This window comes from Eumetopias jubatus, unplaced genomic scaffold (assembly GCF_037043125.1).
Source record: "Eumetopias jubatus isolate StellerSeaLion01/CBP00866 unplaced genomic scaffold, mEumJub1_p1.0 scaffold_14, whole genome shotgun sequence".
NCBI lineage: Eukaryota > Metazoa > Chordata > Mammalia > Carnivora > Otariidae > Eumetopias > Eumetopias jubatus.
The window spans coordinates 14921086-14947562 of record NW_028274820.1 but is presented as its reverse complement, the minus strand read 5'-3'; the positions used below and the strand labels follow the sequence as shown (position 1 = coordinate 14947562).

General features: G+C 41.1%; 1 protein-coding gene across 5 annotated transcripts in view; it reads right to left on the bottom strand.

Annotated features, from left to right (window-relative positions):
* Positions 1 to 26477, bottom strand: part of AMPH (amphiphysin) — a 265823-nt gene that overhangs the window by 135985 nt on the left and 103361 nt on the right. For all 5 annotated transcript variants that reach the window (XM_088018242.1, XM_088018243.1, XM_028108945.2 and 2 more), the window contains exon 2: positions 11969 to 12049. In XM_088018242.1, coding sequence (XP_087874368.1) covers positions 11969 to 12049 — 81 coding nt within the window. The remainder of the gene's footprint in view (positions 1 to 11968; positions 12050 to 26477) is intronic.

Below are 26477 nucleotides of genomic sequence, written 5' to 3'. Positions count from 1 at the left end.
AGAGACTGCATCAAATTAAAAAACTTCTGTACAGCAAAGGAACCACCAACAAAATAAAAAAGCAGCCTACAGAATGGAAGAAAATATTTGCAAACCATATATCTGAAAAGGGGTTAATATCCAAAGTATATAAAGAACTCTTACAACTCAACAGCAACAAACAAATAATCCAATTTTTAAAATGGGCACAGGAACTGAATAGACCTTTTTCTAAATAAGACATACAAACAGCCAAGAGGTCCACGGAAGGGTGCTCAACATCACTAATCATAAAGTAAATACAAATCAAAACCACAATGAGATGTCACCTCACATGTAAGAATGACAATCATCAAAAGGCCAAGAGATTACAAGTGCTCGCAAGGATGTGGAAAAAAGGGAACCCTTTGGCACTGTTGGCAGGAATGTAAATTGGAGCAACCACTGAAACAGTATAGAGGTTGTTCAAAAAAAAAAATTGAATTACCTTATCCAGCAATTCCACTTCTGGGTATATATCCAAAGGAAATGAAAACAAGATCTCAAAGAAATAACTTTGCATCATTATTCACAGTACTCAAGATATGGAAATAACCTAAGTGTCCATCAATGAATGAATGGATAAAAAAGATGTGGAGTGTATGTATGTGTATGTGTGTGCATGTGTGTGTGTGTGTGTGTGTGTGTGTGTGTAATGGAACATATGTATGGAATACTATACATATAATGTTTATATATTTACATATGGGTGCATATAAATATATATATACATATATATAATGAAATATTATTCCATGAGAAAGGACATCCTGCCATTTGCAACAACATACATAGACCTTGAGCACATTATGCTAGGCAGAGTAAGTCAGACAAAGACAAATACACCGTATAACATATGTAGAATCTAAAAGAGCCAAACTCATAGAAACAGAGACTGGAATGATGGTTACCAGGGTCTGGAGGGTAGGGTAAAGGGCAGATATGAATCAAAGGGTAAAAACTTCCAATTATAAGATGAATAAGTTCTGGGGATCTAATGTGCAGCACAGTGATTGCAGTTAATAATACTGTGGTATACACTTGAGGTTGCTAAGAGACTAGATCTTAAATGTTCTTACCACAAAAAAGAAAAGAAAGAAATAGTAAATAGGTGGTGTAACACTATAATGGTAATCATTTTGCAATACATAAGTGTGTTAAATCAATATTTTGCACACCTTAAACTTGCACAGTGTTATATGTCAATTATATCTCAATAAAGCTGGTGGAAAAAAAGAAAGAAGAAAGGAGGGAGGGAGGGAGGGAGGGAAGGGGACAGGAAGGGGGAAGGAAGGGAGGGAGGAAGGAAGGAAAGAAGAGAGGGAGGAAGGCCCTTCATGGCCCATTTACCTACCCAGCTCATCTCCACCCTCACTTCCCTGACTCAGCTCTTAGCGTTAATATTAGTAAATCATATGCAATTTTTCAAAGGTGGCATTCTCTTTCTAAACTTCTGGGTTTTATATATGCCATTCTCTTTCTTGAATGACTCTTCTCTGCTGTCCTTGTTATAAACAAACAAACAAAGCTGTTCATCTGTTGATTGTCCTTTTCATGGCTATAAGATCTATAGTGGTTACAGGGTCTATAGTGATATCCTTTGTTTCATTCCTAACATTGATAATCTGTGTCTGTTTGGGGGTCAGTCTTGCTAAAGATTTATCAAATTTATTAATTTTTTCAAAGAATCAGCTTTTTATTTATTTTCTCTATTCTTGTCCTATTTTCAGTTTCATTGATTTCTGCTTTCTATATTTCCTTATATTTCCTTCCTTCTGCTTGCTTTGGGCTTATTTCGTTCATCCTTTTTTGAGTTTCTTTTTGTTTTTAAAGATTTTATTTATTTACTTGAGAGAGAGAATGAGAGAGAGAGAGCACATGAGAGGGGGGAGGGTCAGAGGGAGAAACAGACTCCCTGCTGAGCAAGGAGCCCGATGTGGGACTCGATCCCGGGACCCCAGGATCATGACCTGAGCCGAAGGCAGTCGCTTAACCAACTGAGCCACCCAGGCGCCCCCTTTTTTGAGTTTCTTGAGGTAGGAACTTAGACTATTGATTTCTTTCCTCTCTTTGTATCCAATATAAGCATGTAATGCTATAAATTTCCCTTCAGCTGCTTTGAAACATTTTATTGTCAAGGCCTTATATCTGGGGGTCAGATAAATACTCTTCATTTCTCCTCAGGATCCTACATCTGGAGTCTAATACTGTGAATACTGTCCCCTATTAAGCCTGACTATCTAGAAAAAGCCTGACTAAACTCATTCTCATTAAGGTCTGAGCAGCACATATTTTCTCTCATGCAGGGGCATGTGTATTTTCACAGGGCATACAGCTTCCAGGATTAACAACCCTGGGAAGAAGGGAACTCTGCCCTGCCCCCAAAATCACAGAGCTAAGATCCTCTCTGTAGATTGCAGGTATGCAGATCACAGATACTTCAGGGCACGGCCACCAAATCTCTCTCCATATTTTGTCATAAAGACACTAAAATGGCTATCAAACGGAGGGTTAGGAATTCCAAGAATTAATCAGAGGAAGTGCTTGAAGACAAGTATATGAATAGAAACAAAGCACGGGTCCTCAGTTTGTTGCCCCCAGACCAGCCCTGTGGCCATCTTCTGGGACCCTGTCACAAATGCACATTTCCAGGCCTCACCCCCGACCTGCTGAACTGGAAACTCAGGGGTGGGACCCAGGCATCTGTGCTGTGATTCTGAGACAGCTCAAGTTTGAAAAACACTGCTCTGGTGGGCACCAGATTTGCCCCCTGAAGTTCTTGCTCAGAATCTAAGTGTGACAGGAGGCTCTGTAGGCTGGCTGAGGTTCTCCACACTCTGGGCTAGGACACTGTCCTTTAGAATTGAATCATTACCCCAGACAGACAAACGGGCTCACATTTACTCAAAGCAGTGGTTCCTTCAGAGGAAGGCCACTATTGATATAATAAAAGGTGGATACACTAACATATTCAGATCATGGTTATTTGTGGTAAAAAGAAATAGTTCTAAATACCTGCTGAGCCCATATGCTCAAGTATATGCTCAAGAAAATTCAAAAGATTTTCAGAAGGCAAATGTAATCTGCCATATAAAAATTTTATCCACACACTAACACACTGTGGGAGTATATTTATATTTACATTTTTTAAACTTCTATAAGTTTTATTTTTACTTACATGCATATGTATTAAAAAATGCCATGAAACTGCTTACAAAAATTCACATATTCAACATCTTTTCCATCCCATAAATAAACACATGCTCTAAGAATGTGCTCTAAATGATCATTCCAGGGCGCTTGGGTGGGTCAGTCAGTTAAGTGTCTGCCTTCAGCTCAGGTCATGAGCTTGGGGTCCTGGGATGGAGCCCCTCGTTGGGCTTCCTGCTCAGCTGGGAATCTGCTTCTCCCTCTTCCTCTGAACCTCCATGGCCACCCCCCAACTCATGTTCGCTCTCTCACTCAATCTCTCTCTCAAATAAAATCTTTATAAAAAAATTCTTTTTAATTATCATTTCCGGGGCACCTGGGTGGCTCAGTCAGTTAAGCATATGCTTTCAGCTCAGGTCATGATCCTGGGGTTGCAGGATCGAGTCCCGCATCAGGCCCCTGCTCAATGGGGAGTCCACCTCTCCCTCACCCAACTCGTGCTCGCTCACTCTCTCAAATAAATAAATAAAATCTTTTAAAAAAATTATCATTTCTGGAGCAAGATGGCGGAGGAGTAGGAGACCTAGATTTCGTCTGGTCTCAGGAATTCAGCTGAATAGGGATCAAACCATTCTGAACACCTACGAACTCAACAGGAGATTGAAGAAAAAAATAGCAACAACTCTCTGAACAGAAAAGCGACCACTTACTGGAAGGTAGGACCTGCGGAGAAGTGAATCCGAGGTGTTTCAGGAGGATAGACAGTGGGGGAGGGGGCCTACATCAGCCGCTTCTGGCAAGTGATAGAGCCGCGAAGCACAAAATCGGAACTTTTAGAAGTTGGCTCGGCTGAGAGACATCACTCCAGTGGCTAAGCGGGAGGTGGAACCCTCGCAGGAGAGTGGGGGCTCAGGACCCTCAGGGTCACAGAAAGACCAGGGATGCCTGAGTGTGACAGAGCTCCCAGGTATCAGAGCGGGAAAGCCGGCTGCAGAGACGAAGCCAAGGTGCAGGCTCTCAGCTCGGGGTTGCCATAAACTGTGATCCGCGAACCAGTCAGGCCACTGCTCCTCCAGCAAGGACCCAACAAGTGGCAGAATTGGGGAGACTCCCCTGCCTCCCCCGGGAGGAGCGGCATGGGAGCGCACCGCAGAGATCTGCTGGGTTTGGAGACTCCACGCGGGGTCAGGTGCCAGAGATAGAAACATTCATTCACAGGCCAGGTGAGCACAGAATGCGGCTGGAGAACGGGGAGACGGGAGTGACTGACTGCTTTTCTCTGGGGGCACACTGAGGAGCGGGGCCCCGAGTTCTCAGCTCCTCTGAGTGGAGACTGAGAGGCTACAATTTTCACTCTGGTCCTCCAAAGCTGTACCGAGAGCTTGCAGGGAACTAAAGCCCCTGAGAGCAAACCCAAGCAGACTGCTTAGCCCCCCACCAACAAGGGTGGGGAAATTCCGCCTCCAGCAAAGACATTTGGGAACCATGGCAACGGGCCCCTCCCCCAGAAGATCAGCACAAACAGCCAGCCAAGACCAAATTTACCAATCAAGGAGAACAGGAGAACTCCAGCGCTGGGGGAATACTGCACATAGAATTCATGGCTTTTTTACAATGATTCATTAGTTTCTCAAAGTTAATATTTTTACCTGTTTTTTTTTATTTTTCTTTTTCCCTTTTTCAACCAACATCTTATCGATCCCTTTTTTAAAAAAACATTTTTTATTTTTCATTTTTAGATTCATATTTTATCCCTTCATAGTAGTTACCCTTATTTTTGGCGTATATATATAAGTTGTTCTCTCTTTAAAATTTTGAGATACAGTTTCTTCTAACAGATCAAAATATATCCTAAATCACTAGGGTATGGATTTGTTCTAGTCTCCTGCCTGATCACATGCTATCCCTTTTTTTCATTTTTTTAAATCTTCTCTTTTTTGAAATAACTTCTTATCAATTCCTTTTATAAAATCTTATACTTTTCATCTTTACATTCATCTTCCATCCCTTCATTGTATCAACCCTATTTTGTACATATATGTCTTTATTCCTTTATAATTTTAGGAGGCATTTTCTTCTAAAAGACAAAAATATGCCCAAAATCTAGTGTGTGGCACTGATCTATGCACTAGCCTGATCACATTTGATCATGTTCTGTTTTTTTTGTTTTGTTCTGTTTTTGTTTGTTTGTTTTTCTTTTTTTTTTTTTCTCTTTCTGTTTTCTTTCTTTCTCTTCCTTTTCCCCTGGTTTCAGGTCTTTTCTGATTTGTATAGAGTGTATTTGCCGGGGACGTTGTTAACCTGTTAGCATTTTGTTCTCTCATTCATCTATTCTCCTCTAGACAAAATGACAAGACGAAAATAATTACCTCAGCAAAAAGAACAACAGGTAGTAGCGTCTACCAGGGACCTACTCAATACAGACATTAGTACGATGTTGGACCTAGAGTTCACGATGATGATTTTAAAGATACTAGCTGGGCTTGAAAACAGCGTGGAAGTTATTAGAGAAACCATTTCTGGAGAAATAAAAGAACTAAAATATAACCAAGTCGAAATCAAAAAGGCTATTAATGAGGTGCAATAAAAAATGGGGGCACTAACTGCTAGGATGAATGAGGCAGAAGAGAGAATCAGCGATATAGAAGAACAAATGATGGAAAATAAAGAGGCTGAGAAAAAGAGGGAGAAACAACTACAGGATCACGAGGGCAGAATATGAGAGATAAGTGATACAATAAGACGAAACAACATTAGAATAATTGGGATCCCAGAAGAAGAAGAGAGAGAGAGAGGGGCAGAAGGTATATTGGAGCAAATTATAGCAGAGAACTTCCCTAATGTGAGGGGGGAAACAGGCATTAAAATCCAGGAGGCACAGAGAACCCCTCTCAAAATCAATAATAATAGGTCAACACCCCAACATCTAATAGTAAAATTTACGAGTCTCAGAGACAAAGAGAAAATCCTGAAAGCAGCTCGGGAGAAGAGATATGTAACCTACAATGGTAGAAACATTAGATTGGCAACAGACCTATCCACAGAGACCTGGCAGGCCAGAAAGGACTGGCAAGATATCTTCAGAGCACTAAACGAGAAAAATATGCAGGCAAGAATAATATATCCAGCTAGGCTATCATTGAAAATAGAAGGAGAGATAAAAAGCTTCCAGAACAAACAAAAACTAAAGGAATTTGCAAACACGAAACCAGCCCTCCAAGAAATATTGAGAGGGGTCCTCTAAGCAAAGAGAGAACCTAAAAGCAGCAAAGATCAGGAACGAAGACAGACAACAGACAGTTAACAGTCACCTTACAGGTAATACAATGGCACTAAATTCATACCTTTCAATAGTTACCCTGAATGTAAATGGGCTCAATGGCCCAATCAAAAGACACAGGCTATCAGATTGGATTAATAAACAAGACCCATAAATATGCTGTCTGCAAGAGACTCATTTTAGACCCAAAGACACCCCCAGATTGAAAGTGAGGGGGTGGAAAACCATTTACCATGCTAATGGACACCAAAAGAAAGCTGTGGTGGCAATCCTTATATCAGACAAACTAGATTTTAAAACAAAGACTGTAATAAGAGATGACGAAGGACACTATATCCTACTTAAAGGGTCTATCCAACAAGAAGATCTAACAATTGTAAATATTTATGCCCCGAACATGGGAGCAGCCAATTATATAAGGCAATTAATAACAAAAGCAAAGAAACACATTGACAACAATACAATAATAGTGGGGGACTTTAACACCCCCCTGACTGAAATGGACAGATCATATAAGCAAAAGATCAACAAGGATATAAAGACTTTAAATGACACACTGGACCAAATGGACTTCACAGACATATTCAGAACATTCCATCCCAAAGCAACGGAATACACATTCTTCTCTAGTGCCCATGGAACATTCTCCAGAATTGATCACGTCCTAGGTCACAAATCAGGTCTCAACCGGTACCAAAAGATTGGGCTCTTTCCTTGCATGTTTTCAGACCACAATGCTTTGAAACTAGAACTCAATCACAAGAGGAAAGTCGGAAAGAACTCAAATACATGGAGGCTAAAGAGCATCCTACTAAAGAATGAATGGGTCAACCAGGAAATTAAAGAAGAATTAAAAAAATTCATGGAAACCAATGAAAATGAAAACACAACTGTCCAAAATCTTTGGGATACAGCAAAGGCAGTCCTGAGAGGAAAGTATATAGCAATACAAGCCTTTCTCAAGAAACAAGAAAGGTCTCAAATACACAACCTAACCCTACACCTAAAGGAGCTGGAGAAAGAACCTCAAATAAAGCCTAAACCCAGCAGGAGAAGAGAAATCATAAAGATCAGAGCAGAAATCAATGAACTAGAAACCAAAAAAACAGTAGAACAGATCAATGAAACTAGTAGCTGGTTCTTTGAAAGAATTAACAAGATTGATAAACCGCTGGCCAGACTTATCAAAAAGAAAAGAGAAATGACCCAAATCAACAAAATCATGAATGAAAGAGGAGAGATCACAACCAACACCAAAGAAATACAAACAATTATAAGAACATATTATGAGCAACTCTATGCCAGCAAATTAGATAACCTGGAAGAAATGGGTGCATTCCTAGAGATGTATCAACTACCAAAATTGAACCAGGAAGAAATAGAAAACCTGAACAGACCTATAACCACTAAGGAAATTGAAACAGTCATCAAAAATCTCCCAAGAAACAAAAGCCCAGGGCCAGATGGCTTCCCAGGGGAATTCTATCAGACATTTCAGAAGAATTAATACCTATTCTGCTGCAAGTGTTCCAAAAAATAGAAATGGAAGGGAAACTTCCAAACTCATTTTATGAGGCCAGCACTACCTTGATCCCAAAACCAGACAAAGACTCCATCAAAAAAGAGAATTACAGACCAATATCCTTGATGAACATGGATGCAAAATTCTCACCAAAATACTAGCCAATAGGATCCAACAGTACATTAAAAGGATTATTCACCATGACCAAGTGGGATTTATTCCTGGGCTGCAAGGCTGGTTCAACATCCGCAAATCAATCAACGTGATACAATACATTAACAAAAGAAAGAACAAGAATCATATGATCCTCTCAATAGATGCAGAAAAAGCATTTGACAAAGTACAACATCCTTTCTTGATCACAACTCTTCAGAGTATAGGGATAAAGGGTACATACCTCAATATCATAAAAGCCATCTATGAAAAACCTACAGCGAATATCATTCTCCTTGGGGAAAGGCTGAGAGCTTTTCCCCTAAGGTCAGGAAGGCGGCAGGGATGTCCACTCTCACCACTGCTATTCAACACAGTATTAGAAGTCCTAGCCACAGCAATCACACAACAAAAAGAAATCAAAGGCATCCAAATCGGCAAAGAGGAAGTCAAACTCTCACTCTTTGCAGATGATATGATACTGTATGTGGAAAACCCAAAAGACTCCACCCCAAAAGTGCTAGAACTCATACAGGAATTCAGTGAAGTAGCAGGATATAAAATCAATGCACAGAAATCAGTGGCATTCCTATACACCAACAACAAGACCGAAGAGAGAGAAATCAAGGAGTTGATCCCATTTACAATTGCACCCAAAACCATAAGATACCTAGGAATAAATCTAACCAAAGAGGCAAAGGATCTGTACTCAGAAAACTATAAAATACTCAGGAAAGAAACTGAAGAAGACACAAAGAAATGGAAAAACGTTCCATGCTCATGGATTGGGAGAATCAACATTGTGAAGATGTCAATGCTACCTAGAGCAATCTACACATTCAATGCAATCCCCATCAAAATACCTTCCACTTTTTTCAAAGAAATGGAACAAAGAATCCTAAAATTTGTATGGAACCAGAAGAGACCCAGAATAGCCAGAGGAATACTGAAAAAGAAAAGCAAAGCTGGCGGCATCACAATTCCGGACTTCCAGCTCTATTACAAAGCTGTCATCATCAAGACAGTATGGTACTGGCACAAAAACAGACACATCGATCAATGGAACAGAATCGAGAGCCCAGAAATGGACCCTCAACTCTATGGTCAACTTATCTTTGACAAAGCAGGAAAGAATGTCCAATGGCAAAAAGACAGTCTCTTCAACAAATGGTGTTGGGAAAATTGGACAGCCACATGCAGAAGAATGAAACTGGACCATTTCCTTACACCACACACAAAAACAGACTCCAAATGGTTGAAAGACCTAAACGTGAGACAGGAGTCCATCCAAATCCTAAAGGAGAACACAGGTAGCAACCTTTTCGACCTTAGCCGCAGCAACTTCTTCCTAGAAACCTCGCCAAAGGCACGGGAAGCCAGGGCAAAAATGAACTATTGGGATTTCATCAAGATAAAAAGCTTTTGCACAGCAAAAGAAACAGTCCACAAAACCAAAAGACAACCGACAGAATGGGAGAAAATATTTGCAAATGACATATCAGATAAAGGGCTAGTATCCAAAATCTATAAAGAACTTATCAAACTCAACACCGAAAGAACAAATCATCCAATCAAGAAATGGGCAGAAGACATGAACAGACATTTCTCCAAAGAAGACATCCAAATGGCCAACAGGCACATGAAAAAGTGCTCAACATCGCTCGGCATCAGGGAAATCCAAATCAAAACCTCAATGAGATACCACCTCACACCCGTCAGACTGGCTAAAATTAACAAGTCAGGGAACAACAGATGTTGGCGGGGATGTGGAGAAAGGGGAACCCTCCTACACTGTTGGTGGGAATGCAAGCTGGTGCAACCCCTCTGGAAAACAGTATGGAGGTTCCTCAAACAGTTGAAATTAGAGCTACCGTTCGATCCAGCAATTGCACTACTGGGTATTTACCACAAAGATACAAATGTAGGGACCCGAAGGGGTACGTGTACCCCAATGTTTATAGTAGCAATGTCCACCATAGCCAAACTGTGGAAAGAGCCAAGATGCCCATCGACAGATGAATGGATAAAGAAGATGTGGTATATATACACAATGGAATATTATGCAGCCATCAAAAGGAATGAGATCTTGCCATTTGCAAGGACGTGGATGGAACTGGAGGGTGTTATGCTGAGTGAAATAAGTCAATCAGAGAAAGACATGTATCACATGACCTCACTGATATGAGGAATTCTTAATCTCAGGAAACAAACTGAGTGTTACTGGAGTGGTTGGGGGTGGGAGGGATGGGGTGGCTGGGTGATAGACATTGGGGAGGGTATGTGCTACAGTGAGCGCTGTGAATTGAGCAAGACTGTTGAATCACAGATCTGTACTTCTGAAAGAAATAACGCAACATATTTTAAGAAAAAAGAAAAAGAAGAAGATAACAGGAGAGGAAGAAAACGGGAGTATGTCAGAAGGGGAGACGAACCATGAGAGATGATGGACTCTGAAAAACAAACTGAGGGTTCTAGAGGGGAGGGGGGCAGGGGGATGGGTTAGCCTGGTGATGGGTATTGAGGAGGGCACGTTCTGCATGGAGCACTGGGTGTTATGAACAAACAATGAATCATGGAACACTGCATCAAAAACTAATGATGTAATATATGGTGATTAACATAACAATAAAAAATTTAAAAAAAAAGAGTTTCTTTCTTTATGCATGTGTCTATTGAACACACAGCAGCCCATCAAAGGAACAAACATCACAAACCATGTTTCTCAACCTTTTTCCTCATTATCACTCCCCTCAAGGAGACTTTATAGACATTTTTTTCCTCATCACACACCCCCATGAAATTTTAATACCATAGATATACTACATATCTTTTTATGTGATATATACACATAAAAAGAATACAATTTTTTTTATCCACAAAGAACCAATTTTCAGCCTCTTGGGGGAGATATAACCCCTGTTAAGAATGCCAAACTGTGGAAAGAGCTGAAATTCCCTTCAACAGATGAATGGATAAAGAAGATGGGGTCCGTATATACAATGGAATATTACTCAGCCGTCAGAAAGGATGAATACCCAACTTTCGCATCAACATGGATGGGACTGGAGTAGATGATGCTAAGTGAAATAAGTCAAACAGAGAAAGTCAATTATCATATGGTTTCACTTATTTGTGGAACATAAGGAATAACATGGAGGACACTAGGAGAAGGAAGGGAAAAATGAAGAGGGGGGAAATCAGAGGGAGAGACGAACCATGAGAGACTACGGACTCTGAGAAACAAACTGAGGGTTTTAGAGGGGAAGGGGGTGGGGGGATGGGTTAGCCCGGTGATGGTTATTAAGGAGGGCATGTACTGCATGGAGCACTGGGTGTTATACAAAAACAATGACTCGTGGATCACCACATCAAAAACTAATGATGTATTGCATGGTGACTAACATAACATAATAAAATTTAAAATAAACAAACAAGCAAACAAATAAATAAAAGAATGTATGATCTTGAATCATGCAGCAATTAAAATAATTATGCCAGAAATATCTAACTCCTGTTTCCCTAATACTATACCATACTAAGACTATAATCACCCAAAACAGCATCTTTCTTTTAGATCAATAATCTGTACTGAAGAGCCCCAGACAAGCAAAACCTTGATCTCTGGAGAGTCTCCTGAGAGTCTAAAACACAAATCTTCCTGTGGTCCCTACTGCCTCTTCCTTCACCTGCCACCAAAAAAGCCTTCAGAATTAGCAAGTGTCACCCTCAGGTTAACACCAACCCCAAAGAAAGTTCTTTCTTCAACCTTAACATATTTTAGTTATATACTAAAACACAAACACAGTCAACCCGTTTCCCTCTCCGGACTAGATAAACCTACTTACCTCTTGCCGTTTGAAGTTCTGGACATATTCTTCAAACTGTTCATCTTTTGTCTCATCAGCTTTCCCAAGCTTCTGAAGGACCTAGTTTACAAATAAAACAAAAATGGTGTGATTAATAATGTCTTCAAATAACAGGCAGAGCAAGGCTGTTGTTTTGCTCTTCTGAGGAGATGTCACTCAGCACAGCTAGTTTTTCTCTTCTGGAAGCATCTCGGCTTGATGGCTTGGGGTTGATCAGACTTGGATTTTAACCACAGTTCTGCCACTCACAGGCTGAACAATGTAATGCTACATTGCATTTATTGACTTACATATCTGTTTCTTCCAGTAGGCTGTACATGATTTATAAGCCAAAGCTCTGCCTTGTCTTCTCGTCCAAAGCATCTGGCACAATGCTGAATGCATAACAGGCACATAGTTGTTTGTTAAACAGTGAACCAAAGTTATTCTACTAAAGAATTAGCCTACTTTATAGGGATGGTATTAGAATTACTGGAGCCAGACACATGGCAAATTCTCCCCCACCACCTTCCAATATGCCCTTCACTTCCCTAAAACCTCAAAGAGGCCCTGGATAGGGCCTGGATGTTAGCAATATCCAAAGAATTAGGGAATGCTCTGTGGAGCTTATTCAAACTGTGCTGGAAACACTGGCAGACAGGGATGTGGCCGACTACATTCCAGCCAAAGAAGTAGCCTCAGCAGAGATGACTGGAAAAATCATTATATATTGTGGGAGTGGACAGGAGTTGTTTTGTCTTCCTAAAGCACAGGATTGGGTATTGGGAGGAGGAGTTCAAGCAGAAAGTTACTTGGGGACAGAGCAGAAGGATCCTGAGAGCCATAACTGGGTTCCCTATTCAAAAATCCCAATCAAGTATCTAAAACACCAGGTCATTTGAGAATTAAAAAAAAAATCTCTATAAACACTGCCTTAATTGAAAATTATTTATATGAAAATGTTGTCTTTAACTTTTGAAAAACTGTAACAACAGGATTAAAAGTGTTTTGTAAATGCAAGATATTGTTACTATTATTTTTGTTGTTACCATTGTCATAAGAGCAAGAGGGCAAAGCAAAATTATACAGGCCACGGTTGCTAGAGAAGGAAATTCAATGACAGGGATTCTTGGCCTTGTTATAAGATCTCCTCCCATCCACTCCCATATTTTTTGTTCCAAAGTAAAAATAACTTTAAGAAAGAAGTTGCTTGCTTTTTTATTCCATCTACCTTTTAAAAATTTTTTCATTTTAAAGCTAGGTCTCCCCAAAGGACCTCTTGCCACACACATAAACACTAAGAGTAATGGGGGAAGATACGTAGCATTTACTATGTGACCCTTCCCCCCTAATTCTTAACATTTACTATTTCATAAATGTTTGGCTACTCTAGAGCAGGTACGTCTTTCAGAAGTGGCAACACTTCATCTGATGGCAGCAGTTCCCAAAAGCCAAGAAAGGCTGTCAAACTGTCCTGAGCAAGCAACCTTGGCCCTGCCACTTTCCATGCAATGCAAAGGCACTGTGGTCTCAGGAGTGGGAGAAAAGAGAAAAATGTTTATGGAGCCTCCACTATGCACCTGAAACCATAGGAAGTGATTTACATGTTATGTCTTTCATTCTCACAACACTCCTAGCTGCTTATTCTATCCATATGGCGGCTGAGGAAATAGGACAGAGTAAGTGGCTTACTAGGGACCCTCTGGAAAATTCCCCTTTTGAGGCCTGGTATCCCTGTCCCCACCCACAGATAGCCTGTCCATTCTTGTGGGAAGCAAATGGGATTTACACATTCTAACTGTCATTCTCATGTTCTCATCTGAGATTCCTGGAGGCCACCATACTCTGAGAAAGACCAATCTTCAACAGTGTATATCTACCACTGTGATGGGGATTTTCCACAGATCCTTTGCTGAAAATCTGTTATTTAAATTTTAAATCACAACACCTTGCCTTTCATATTTCTAGAAATTGTTCAGTATAATTAATGTAGAAAAAACAACCCAAAAAACTGCTCCTAGTGTCAAAGAGAGATAGAATTATAATTGGCTGATGCTGTAAGCCCACACTCTCTCTTCTAAGGAAAGTCATAAAGGACCCAGGCCTCTGTGAGTTACAGCACACCCACATCTTGATGGCAGCAACAAAGGAGAGAAGGGAAAGGCACAGGTCAGGGGCCATAAAGGATCTGGCCTTTGCTAAGAACCTTCTCCATGCCAGTCACTATGTTAGGGAATTCTGTCTGTTATTTCAGCTGATTCTCACAGGAGCCTGCTCATTCTTATTTTAATTGCATCAACAGTATAAACTTCCATTGACAAAAAGGGGGGGTGGATATTGGATGTATTTCATGATGAGAATCAAGATTCACAAAAAGACCTTTTCTAGCAAGATGATATTCAACTGGGATAAAATTTAGGTCAAAAATAGAATTGTAAGGGCGCCTGAGTGCCTCAGGTTAAGTGTCGGCCTTTGACTCAGGTCATGATCCCAGGCTCCTGGGATCGAGTCCCGCATCAGGCTCCCTGCTCAGCGGGGAACCTGCTTCTCCCTCTGCCTGCTGCTCCCACTGCTTGTGCTCTCTCTCTTTGACAAATAAATAAATAAATCTTAAAAAAATGTATTTGTACAAGTACTGAATTTATATCAACTTTCAACCAATATGCAACACAACAGATGCTAGGACTATGTGGCTTCCACCCTTTGGGAGAAATAAGGGATGACTCTTCATGGATACTTAATACAAGTCGACAAAGTGATGTTGCTGGAAAGCTCCTCAGGCCACATGAGAGCAACTGGGAGAGCAGGACTGAAGGTTTCTCTGCTGTGGACAAGGTGGTGAGCACAGAAATTCACAGACAACCTGGAGGAGTCCCCAAAAAAGCAGAGAGAATTGATTACCTGAGGTGAGAGGAAAATTTGATATAATTGCGGATATTACCAGGGGGAAGAAAAAAAAAAAGGAAGAGAGTGCAGTTGTCTTCAAAGATCTGAAGGGTCATCACAATAAAGAAGGATCAGACTTGTTCATTCAGAAACCAAGATCAAGAACTAACATTGGGAGATAAAAGCTATATATAAAAAATTTTGCACAAATTTATCAAAGTTTTCTGGAAAATAAATAGTTTGTTGGTAGAGGTAATGAGCTCACTGTCCTGGCCGTTATCTGAGCTTAACCAGTAGTTAGAGGTGCCAGAGAAGAGATTTATTCATCCGACAGGTGAGCAAAATAAATATCTTCTAGTACAAATTCGAATTCTAATTTCAGATATCTTCTAATTCTTGAATCCATAATAAATGTATCAAGTTTTACATTTACCCTACAAAAGAACACAAATCACCATGATGAGTAGGCAGAGAAGAAAGTCTATTCACTTCAGTCTCCAACTGAAGTTGACATACTGGAGACCAAATGCCAAACTCAATGCAAGGGGCTGTGGAAAGGGGGGCCGATTCTATGGACCGTGAGTGTGGTGGTCCTGAGGCATAAGGTGCAAGAAGGAGAGCTGGGGTAGACGAGGCTGGTGTGGGAGGAAGATGGCAGATTACAGAGGGGCTTAGTCTGCAAGACTAAAGACTTTTAATTTTCTCCTCTAGACGATGGCAACCAATGAGGTGTTTCCCTAGAGGGGGCCACCCGATTAGACCTGTGCCCCTGGGTGATAATGATCAGGACAGATTAAAAGACAGTGGGACCAGTTAAGAGACTACACAGTCAGGCAACGTGACTGAGCCTGAGCTAGGGGACAGATGGGCTAGACCCTTACGAAGTGCAATCCACGGTACTTACTGGCTTATGAGACGGGCAGGGTAGGGACAGAGAAGACATGAAGATGACCTCAGGTTTCTGCTGCGGCAGCCAGGGACCTAGGTTGTGGTTAAGACGCCAGAGAGGGAAATGGTCCAGATGTGGGATTAGGAAAGGTAAGAACTGGAAACATGCACCAGGACTTTTGGATGAAACTGAAGGCCCAGCTAGAAAACTCATTTCAGCGGTTTTGTCATTTTTCTCCAGCAGCCTCGAAACTGGTGGTAAAATTGATCTGCTACATTAACAATTTCTTAAGGTGACAAAATTACTGAAACCTGGAACTGAGAGGATTAAGAATATTTTCTACCTTGGGGCGCCTGGGTGGCTCAGACGTTAAGCGTCTGCCTTCAGCTCAGGTCGTGATCCCAGGGTCCTGGGATCGAGCCCCACGTCGGGCTCCCTGCTCCGCGGGAAGCCTGCTTCTCCCTCTCCCACTCCCCCTGCTTGTGTTCACTCTCTGTGTATCTCTCTGTCAAATAAATAAATAAAATCTTTAAAAAATATATCTTCTACCTTGTTTAATGTCACAATATCTGACAGTTTCTGGCTTAAGTGGCCTCTCAAATTCCCTGTCCACTGGCCACCTTGAAAATATCAATTAAGCCTGTGCGGTTTGGCACCACTGATGTTACAGGGTGATTACTATCCATTCATGGATCTGGTATTTATTTTCTGACAACACAAAAACATCTTCCACCTACAGGCAAGGGGCAGACAATGCTGTGCTCATGCATTGTGTTTTAGGACAATTTCATTTGCATTGACACTTTACTATTATGAAACAATAGGATTTTTTTATTAATTTTTTATTGTTATGTTAATCACCATATATTACATAATTTGTTTTGATGTAGTGTTCCATGATTCATTGTTTGTTCATAACACCCAGTGCTCCATGCAGAATGTGCCCTCCTCAATACCCATCACCAGGCTAACCCATCCCCCCACCCTCCTCCCCTCCAGAAACCTCAGTTTGTTTTTCAGAGTCCATCATCTCTCCTGGTTCCTCTCCCCCTCTGACTTACTCCCCTTCATTCTTCCTCTCCTGCTATCTTCTTCTTTTTCTTTTTTCTTAAAATATGTTGCGTTATTGAAACAATAGGATTTTGTTGTTACTTTTGTTGCTACTGTTTCCAAATTGCCTTCCTGAGGGTGAGATTCAGAAACATCCCCCTAGGGCAGCTTGGGTCATGCTCCTGCCTCTGCCTGAGTTCAGAAGTTCTGATTTCATCATGAAAGACAGCATGACCTAGGTGAATGAAAAATTAAATAGGCAGGAAAAGCAGGAATATGGTAGCTCAGAATATTTCCACTAATAAATCTTCTTTCAAGTGTCTCCTAAAGCAGTCAGTTTCCCAGCACGGTTTGCACGGGCTGCTCCAAAGATGAGAGTCTCACATTCTTTTTTTAGAGCGATTCTCTAGAGCAGTTAATTGTTCATCAAGTGGTCAAGTAAGGTCCCTAAAAATTCAGAATGCTTTGATTTGGGCAGTTTCCCCATACCGTAAAGCTGCTATTCTGATCAAGGTTCAAATCCTCATAGTCTAGAGCAAATAAGTACTGACTGCTGTAGTAGGAACAGAAGAATTGTCCTCTCTTAATATTTCTAAATTAGGGTGGAATGCTATGTTGGTGGCTTTCAAAAAAGGTAGTTGTCATTTGAAGGAAAAGACAAACTTCGCTATCTTCCATTGCACGTGGAAATGACGGGATGTGAAGGAGCTGGTGCAAGGAAAGGATGAAGACCACAGGTATTTCAAGGGGAATGGTTCAAAGAATTCTGCAGCATGGACCACTGGGGTTCCTGAAAGAGAATCATGCTTTGGATGAGGGATCAGACTGGACAAACTTCCAAGTCTGGGGGATTGATGCTTCCTTACTCCAGACTGTAAAAGTCAAGGAGAAAACTGCACAATTCAGTCTTCTCTCAACAGTGAGGCATGCCTCTCTTCACACTCTCTGTATGAAAAAAAAAAGAAGTGAAAAGAAAAAAGAGAAGAAAAGAAGAAGAAGAAAGAAGAAAGAGGAAAGAGGAAAGAAGGAAGAAGGAAGAAAGAAGTCCACATAAAATTATCCACAGACTCCAGGAGTCAACTGCATGGGATGACCGTGGTCTCTTCTTGTCTGGATAAGACGTGGAGAGTTGGTCTTCCCCCAGCCCCCACACACACCCATGTGCAGATGATTCATTCACTCATCTGTCCAGACACTCACATGTCCATGTGCAAATTCAGAGGGCATTTATGAGGGGCTCACTCTGCCTCTGTGCAAAGTTCCACCACCTTGGACTGGAGGGAGGCCATCAGGTCCATGCAAGTATGGGGTAGCTGCTTGTGCTTTAGGATCCTATGGGCAGGCACTGCATTGTGTTAACACCCAAACTTCAGGGTCCTAAGAACTTTGACCTCTTTCTGGCTATGTTCCAAGACTTAAAGAAGTAGTTTTTAAGGTGCCCTAACTTGAGAGGAACAAGATGAATCATCCTTTGGTGTGGTTCACGTACCTATCAAGGTCCTGTACTTTGCTCTCTATCTGGTCCTTTATAGATTTATGTCTGTGTCATTATGGCATCCACCCCTTGCTCGGGCAGATTTCAATAATACATTAGCCATAGTGGCCTCCAAGCCTCTGGGAGGCTGGCATGGGCCTTCCTCTAATTCTGGGAAACACTTTTGGGGAGGTAAGCAAAAATAGGTGAGAGAGGGGATGCTCCCAGCCTTCTGTCCATTTGAGTGAACTTCAGACTTCAGAAGTTGGAGGATAACATATGGGAGAAAGTACAAATCTCACATATGAGGAGCAGGTTTATCCTAGGTGTAACAGAGCCAATGGAATTAGAGCACGGTGGAGGAAAGAAAGTTCTGGAGCCTGGAAGGGAAACAGAGGTAAGTGAGAAGGGTCCCCAGAATGCAGATACAGGAAGCAGCAATCAAGCTGCTTTCAGCCACTCATTGACCTGGTCAGGTATCACTCTCTCCAAGTCTACTCTCCTCTATCCTTCCCAACTTTGAAAGTCGAGGACATCTTAGTTCTCCAACTTAAAAAAATAATTCTTGGTGGAAAAAAATAGCCCGAGGAATATTGATTGATGAACGATGAACAATGAATGGATTGTGGGCCCTGGCATCCAAGACCCTCTTCTTCTCAAGGTGCCTGTTCTCTCCCGCCAGGTTGGCCACTATGTCTCTGAGCTACCTTTCTAGGAAACCGGATACCTCCAGTACCCAACCCAGAATACAGCATTTACACCAAAATTCAGCGACACAGAAGTGTACTAAAGTCTTCAAGTCATCTTGACACCCTGAGAGAGACTAGATTTTCCTTCTTCAGTGGCCACCATGAAGGATATGCCAACAGTGCTCAGGGTCATACAATGATCCTCCAACCTCATTACGACATTTAAATTAATCCTCCTGCTCCTGAGCCAGGGGAAGATATTCCTCCATTTACCCCTGTCCAGGTGTTTGAGAGAAAGCATGTCTGCTGAAATGGTGGCGATCCACCCGCAGAAGAGCTGCTAAAATGTATGTGGTTATGGGAGCCAGGGAGGGCTCTACACCCAGGCAACTTGCCAGGGAGCAGTTCTGTTACTGATCCCTTTATACACACTCCTCAGGCCGTCTTGGTGACCTCAGTCACCCACTGTACCAGCAGAAGATGAATCAGCAACATGAAAACATGGACCTACAGTATAAAGATGAAAGATATTGGCTTAGGTAGAACAAAAAGTTCACAAAGCTCTACCCAGGAGTTCAGGATTTCAACAGGGACTATAAACTGCCCAAGTCAAGAGCAGGCTGGCTGTTAGCGCTGATGGGTATGAAACTGGTGAAAAGAAGTACAGAGAGGAAAAAAAGGAAATGATCTTGCTTCTCCTCCTCTTATGAAAAGGCCCCACCTTAATAACTCCATAATTCCCTAATTTATTAGGTATCATCTATGGAAATTTAAAATATATCAAGCACAGTTCTATATACATTTCATCTAAAATGAATTTTAGCAATCAGGGCTTAAGAATGTTAGTTATTAGAATCACTGACTTCCTAACACATGATACTGGACAATCTTGAAGGACCTGACAGTAGGGGCTTGTGGATGACTCCTGAGGCACACATCTATCCTGAGATCCAAGGATTCTACAGCTACTCCCTAGAGGTAACCTTCCCTTTGTTTGATGAAGATACACACAGAGGAACAATCACAGCAACAGAGTGTCTCCGAGACCTAAAGAGTGAATAACATGTACACGGGCTGTGGGTCTCCCTTGAAGAGAACAAAGATGATCATGGCCTCTCTTTAGGCAAGGGGCTCTCCATCTAGGTCCACAGATAGATTCCATGGTGTCCATGGATGACCTGAAATTATATGCCTGATACAGTTCGTATGTGTCTTTTATTCAAAGGGGTTCATGGCTTCCATCAGATGAAGAACTACTGCTCTCAATTCTAAGACACCACACGGGCACAGCAGAAAGAAAAGGACCCAAGTCAAATGAAACAGGACCCCACGTGATCACCTATGAGACCTGGATGACCTCTGCAAAACTTTTAACATCATTAAGCTTTAGTTTCCCCATCATTAGAACAGGGAGAATACCAATTCTAGGAAGATTAAATGAGAACATGAGCAAAAGAGCCTAATTTGATGCCTGAATCCAAAAGATGCTTTTTAGTAAAGGTTCATTCTTTTCGTTTTAATATCTTCATCTTAAACTGCAATGTGAAGAGGCTGACAGGGAGCATGGATTTCATGCAATCTAACTTGCTCATCCAACAGATGAGAGTCTGAGGAAAGTGTATTGTCAAGGTCACATCTTCAGCCTTCAACGATACAGAGGGCTCTTTCGTGGCTAATGGGACACTGTGAAGACTATGAAACCATCTTCATTGAGAGTATGATTTGCTGGCAGCTCTCTTTCTACAGCTCAGTAAATGCTTATTGGGCAATTCTCCAACTCCAAGAAACACACATATGTCAGCAACATTGCCAAGGCAACCAAGAGTTGCCTAGAGTAGATGTCTAGGTTCCCAGAAACTGTCTTTATTAGCAACTCTTCCATATTACTGAAGCTTCTGAGGATGGAATTCTTCCATGTGACTCCCGTTCAAACCAGAAGACCAAATGCCACTATCAGATCTGCTAATGTAGCTCCTAAATCAGGAAAATCTGTGCCAAGGGACTGAGGGTGGAATCTGGGCTAATACCAAGAGCAGCTTGCTTTTTCCCTGTTTAGGTTTTATTTTCAAGACTAAAAGTTATTTAAAAGTGTAGCATTTTTTGTTGGAAAGAACAGTCTGACCAGAATCCTCACACTGAATTTCCCATTGCAGTCCGCCTGGGGTCACTGAGTGACATCAAGGCCACTCATCTTCTTAAGCAAACTCCCCTCCTTTTTAATTAAATGGCGACTTTTGGTAACTTCCCTCTTCCTGACTTGCAAACACATTGTGAAAGAAGGAGAAAGGCTACTGGGTGCTTAGAGAACTTCTCAAAACATGCTCTGCCTCATCTCAGATTGGAGTACCACCAAAATACCAAAGGTTTTTAAATGGTTCTCCAAAGCCATGAAGTATATATACTCCAAATGCCAGGCTCACCATCACAAAGGATTTTGGATGCATCCAAAAGGATATGTAGCCAACAGATGATTTCACTGGTGGTTCTATCTTTAATGTTTATTGCTCCAAAAGTAATGATAATCTGATTTTAAAAACCCGGATTTTATAGAAATTACAGGTTTGAATGGAAGTTTAAAAATAAAGGAGATTGCTAATAGACTGAAAACCAAATGTCCTTTCTCTGGAAATGAGTCCTGACATAGGGCTGGACATAGTGTTTTCAGTTCAGTTTGTTCCTGTGGTCGTTTTCTAAAGATCTATGCTCAAGAAGGAATCCTGAGTGCCTTCATAACCTTTCTTTAAAGAGCACTGGAACAGAGGGACAACATAAAGTACTGGGGGCACTTGGGTGAGGAAGAGACTGCTCCTCTGGCAGCCTGCAGGTTGCCTGTGTCAGAGCATGGCCTCATGCTCCTGGCCACTCAGAGCTGAAAATATTTCTCAATACAGAACATGCAATCACCACAAGCAAAGAAATTATAAACAAACAAAGAAGAAAAGTAAATAGTGTAGCACTAATAATTTTTGCACATTTATTTTCATTTTATGCATTTAAAAAAAGCATTGATTTTCAGTTTTCTACAGCCATTTTTAAAGTGTGACCAGCATGAAGGAAATATATTGAAGAAGAGAAAGTATTAAGCACAGTTTTGTAGAAGGCCTGCTCTTCCCAGATTTAATTTGGGATTTCCTGAGCCAGAATTACCCTGTTCCTATGGTTAACATGGATATTTTATGACATGGAATGTACACTTTGTATAAGTTTTTAAAATCAAATCAAGACTGTGCTAATCATATGCTGCTTTGGGTTATATCACCAGACTCTTACCTGCCACTTAGGCATATTTTAGGGGGATGTTCTTAGAAACAGTCTGGTGACTGAGGATTATTATATGACAGAATGGGTGAGAAGAACACAACTGTTTCTGGAGACCCTGATATTCATACAATACTTGCATTGGTGAAAAATACTTCTGGAATAGCCTTTCACTAGCTGTTCACACCATCTGTAAATACAGCACCCACCCCACCCGCATCCACAGTTTGATTTTCTGCAGTTTCCGTTACCTGAGGTCAACCACAGTCTAGAAGATGATCTTCCTCTAACAATACTGTCAGGCCGATCGTAGCCTAATGCTACGGCACAATGCCTATGTCATTCCCCTCCCCTCATCTCATCCCACAGGCATTCTATCATCCACATCATCACAGGAAGAAGGGTGAGTACAGCACAACACTTTGTACGAGAAAGACCATATTCACATAACTTTTCTTATAGTATGTTATTATAATTGTTCTATTTTATTATGTTATTGTGGTTAATCTCTTACTGTGACTAATTTATAAATTAAACTTTATTAAAGGTATGTATGCATAAGGAAGAACATAGCATATACTATACATATACTATCACCCGCTTGTGCGGTAACCTCCATCCTCTCTCCGTGGCATCTCCCAACAAGTATGTCTCCCCTCTCTGAGTTTTCATAGTAGCTCCCTCCTCTTCTGCTTCAGGCCAGGAAGTAAGAGGTCACCAGCACCCCCACTGCTGCTGGCCCCAGGGGCCTTCCAACCCCACATCCCTTGACCGTTCCCCTTAACCCTCCCCACAGGGCATCTTGGAATAGAATTTGGGTCTCAAAATGTCCAGCTCAAAATCTCCCAGTATCTTGAAACCTCATAACCAGGGGAAATAGTGAATTCAACAATCCAACACTCTTCTAAAAAAGTAGCACTGTGTGTCACCCCGTGGGAATGATCTAAAAAAAAAAAAAAACAGTACGATTCATCTTACCAGAAACAATGTGCACAATAAGCAAGTCTAAGTATACTAAGCCCACAACAATGGGGTTTTGCCAACGACAACAGTTTTCAGGAACATAAGCCCTATAGTTGCCAAAGGATAATTATCATTAAAAAGTGTTTAGTAGGATGTTTTTAGCCTTCAACTGAAGGCATCTCAAAAGGCAGAAGTTGCTTTTTCCTTTCAAAAGGTTGTAGGACTTTTAAGCCAGGAGTTGTCAACACTGTTTCATCAATGTTAAGACGTCCATTTTTCCTCCATTGAGAATTCCAGGTAGTCACAGCCAAATCCTAGCAGGCTTTTTTGAAGAAACTAACAAACTAATTCTAAAATTAATCTGGAAATGTAAAAGACACAGAATAGACTGTGAGACAAAACAAATTTTGAGAAAAGGAGAATTAAAAATAAAAAGATGCTACATCCCACACCAAAGCTCTTTAGAGACATTAAGTCAAACTTCCAGAATAGAAAACTAAAAATTGGATGGCTGATTTCTGTCCTACAGGAATGGTAGTTTCCTTCAAAATCCTCAAGCTAGTAAATCTTGACCACAGTAACAGAAAGCAACACCTACAAACAACCAGCTTCCACATCCATGGAGAAATCAAATTCCACGGAGGGTCCGTGGTGTAGAACACAGAGGCTACAAGATAGAAACCAACAGAGAAAAAAGGGAGGACTGTGTTTCTGGAAACATTAATTGGCTGTATTTCTAGGGTAAAACCACTCCCCACAGACTGTACATTCATGAGATAATTCCTTTAGATTCACTGGAGACACTGGTTCCATACTTTATTATATGCAATATTGTAGAAGTATTTCTTAGCCTTCTATTTTAAAAGATTCAGATATGAGTTTGCTTTCAAAAATGTTGGTTCTTTCCCTTCTGCTCCTGAGTGTACCTGTTAAACAAGCCATAATATATAATACCTGATATTTGGTTAGTCAGAAAATTGAAAGAATACTGTAGTCTGATCAATATCAATGTCAGGTTAACTGAAAGAAGGAACCTATAAACACTTTCAAATCTTACTGCATCGCTTCCAAGAATTAGTCATCTTGATGAAGGTATTAAGCAATAGGTAAAACTGATTCCTTATTTGATGGAGTCCTTTCGTCCTATTTACATTTCCTATTCTCAAAACTTGCCAACCAAAGTGGATCTTCATATCAGCAGCACCAATGTCACCTGGCAGTTTGCTAAAATTCAGAATCTGGGCTTATCCCAGATCCAGTGAATTGGAATCTGCACTTTAACAATATCCCCAGGCAATCCATTTGCACATTCAAGGAGGCCTGCTCTAAAAATTACAAACTCAGTGTCAAATCCCATAGGTAAATGAAAGAATCGAAGTCGTCACTCTGGGCATTTGTTGAAGATGCAGAAAAAGAAATCAAGATCATCAGACTGAAGCTGTTATGGTCACAGGATACACCCTAACTGCTGGTTATTAAAATGAATGCATGATCTCTGCTTAGCCCCCACTCTCTTAAAGGAGATGACTGAAAATTTTCCAAATGGTTAAATGCTCTGGACGGCTGACTAGGTTCTGGTTGTTTCCAGTTTAATTTGCATTTTCATGAAGTCATCACAATTAGAATTTTATAAGATGATTCTGCAAACCACTCCATAGGAAATACATTCATCCCGATTAGTCACATTTTCATCCACAATACGTGAATTCAACGCAAGTTTCTGGCTCAGTCACATTCAACTTCATATAAATGAAACGGATAATCCATAAACTTTTTCCTGGCCACCCCCCAAAATGATAAGTAACCGCTGGCTTGCTCAAAATCCCTAATGGATGCTCTTGCCCTTTCATGCAGAAACAACAACTGAAACCAGATGAGCAGCATCTGGTTTTGGATATCAGAACCAAGGCTTCAAGCACCTCGGGACTGCAGGCAGGGGATTTTAACATCAGAAAATCACAGCTGTGAATAAGAACAAATCTATTTCTATATAAATGTCCTATAATGATTTTCTACATAAAATAAGAAATAGGCTTTAACTCAGTGGTTTGCATGCCACGGCACCATTAACACTGAACTGATCTTTGCTTCTTCCTCCAAAACCTAATGAGCAATCAGAACCCAATGCCTGCTCAGCACCTGATCCTCTATCAGATACCACATCTAGCCTTATAAAGATCATCTCCAAACACTGACAATACTCACTGCCTCCTTTGCACATAATTGTGGCAAATGGGGATTTTCTCTCCCCTTTGTTGCTTCTTTCCTCTTTCTTTTCCCTCCTCACCTCTCACTGGAAGTTTTGTAACAGACTTTGTAAGCATGAAGTATACTTAAATTATGCTGTGAAAAGTAGCCAGCAAGAAGAAGTTTCATTTTTCTAAGAAGCGTCTCTCCAAAGAATGTGAAGGAGGTAATTTTCTTCAAAGGATTCCAGGACCTCAAAAACTCGAATTCCCCCTCCTTCCAATGAACCCAGGACCCTGGGGGAAGAGCCAAAGGAATGGTGAGGGAAGAAAAGAGAGAGAGGGAGAGAGAGATGCACAGCTACACATCCTAGGTAGGTTGCTTATGAAATGTTACAAACTTAGGAAATGAGAAAAGTATAAAGAAATGTCTGCACCGTACTCAGGTCTCGAGGTAAGGGCATGGGCAACTAAAATGAGTTTTCTTTGTGAATACGGACTGTACAGATGCACTCTCCTGGGCATTGAGGGCCAAATAAAATGGTTACGTAACTAGTTGGAAAGACAAAAGATACACTTCAACGTACATTTAAATAACCGCTCACTCTTAAAATGATCCAGAAAACCAGATGACTTCATATAGCCTTATATGCCAAGTCCATTTTGAATCTCCAAGAGGGAGATGCAGAATGTAGTACTGTCCAAAATTTTTTTGGAGCAGAGAAACTTTTTGTCAAAGAAGTAGCTCGCAAGACTGACGCTCTACACCTGGACAAACTCTGAGCCATACTATAGAGTTCTAGACCTGGGGATCTCCTCAACCTGGCCGGCATCAGGATCATCTGGCAGGCTATTTTAACTTAATACCAAATTTACACGGCACCCAAAAGTGAAGCATCTCTCAAAACATACACCAATCATTAGACGTCCTGGTTCAGCCAGGTCTAAGCTCTATCACCCTATAGGTCACAGAGATTCCAGACATCTCCCTTCCCTGACTATCTGCTGCCCACCAACAGGGTCCTGAAGATCATTTGTTCCCCAGAAGAATCCCTACATTGTAACCCCTGTCGGGTGTAAGCTTACATTACTGGGATACACACATCAGTATCAC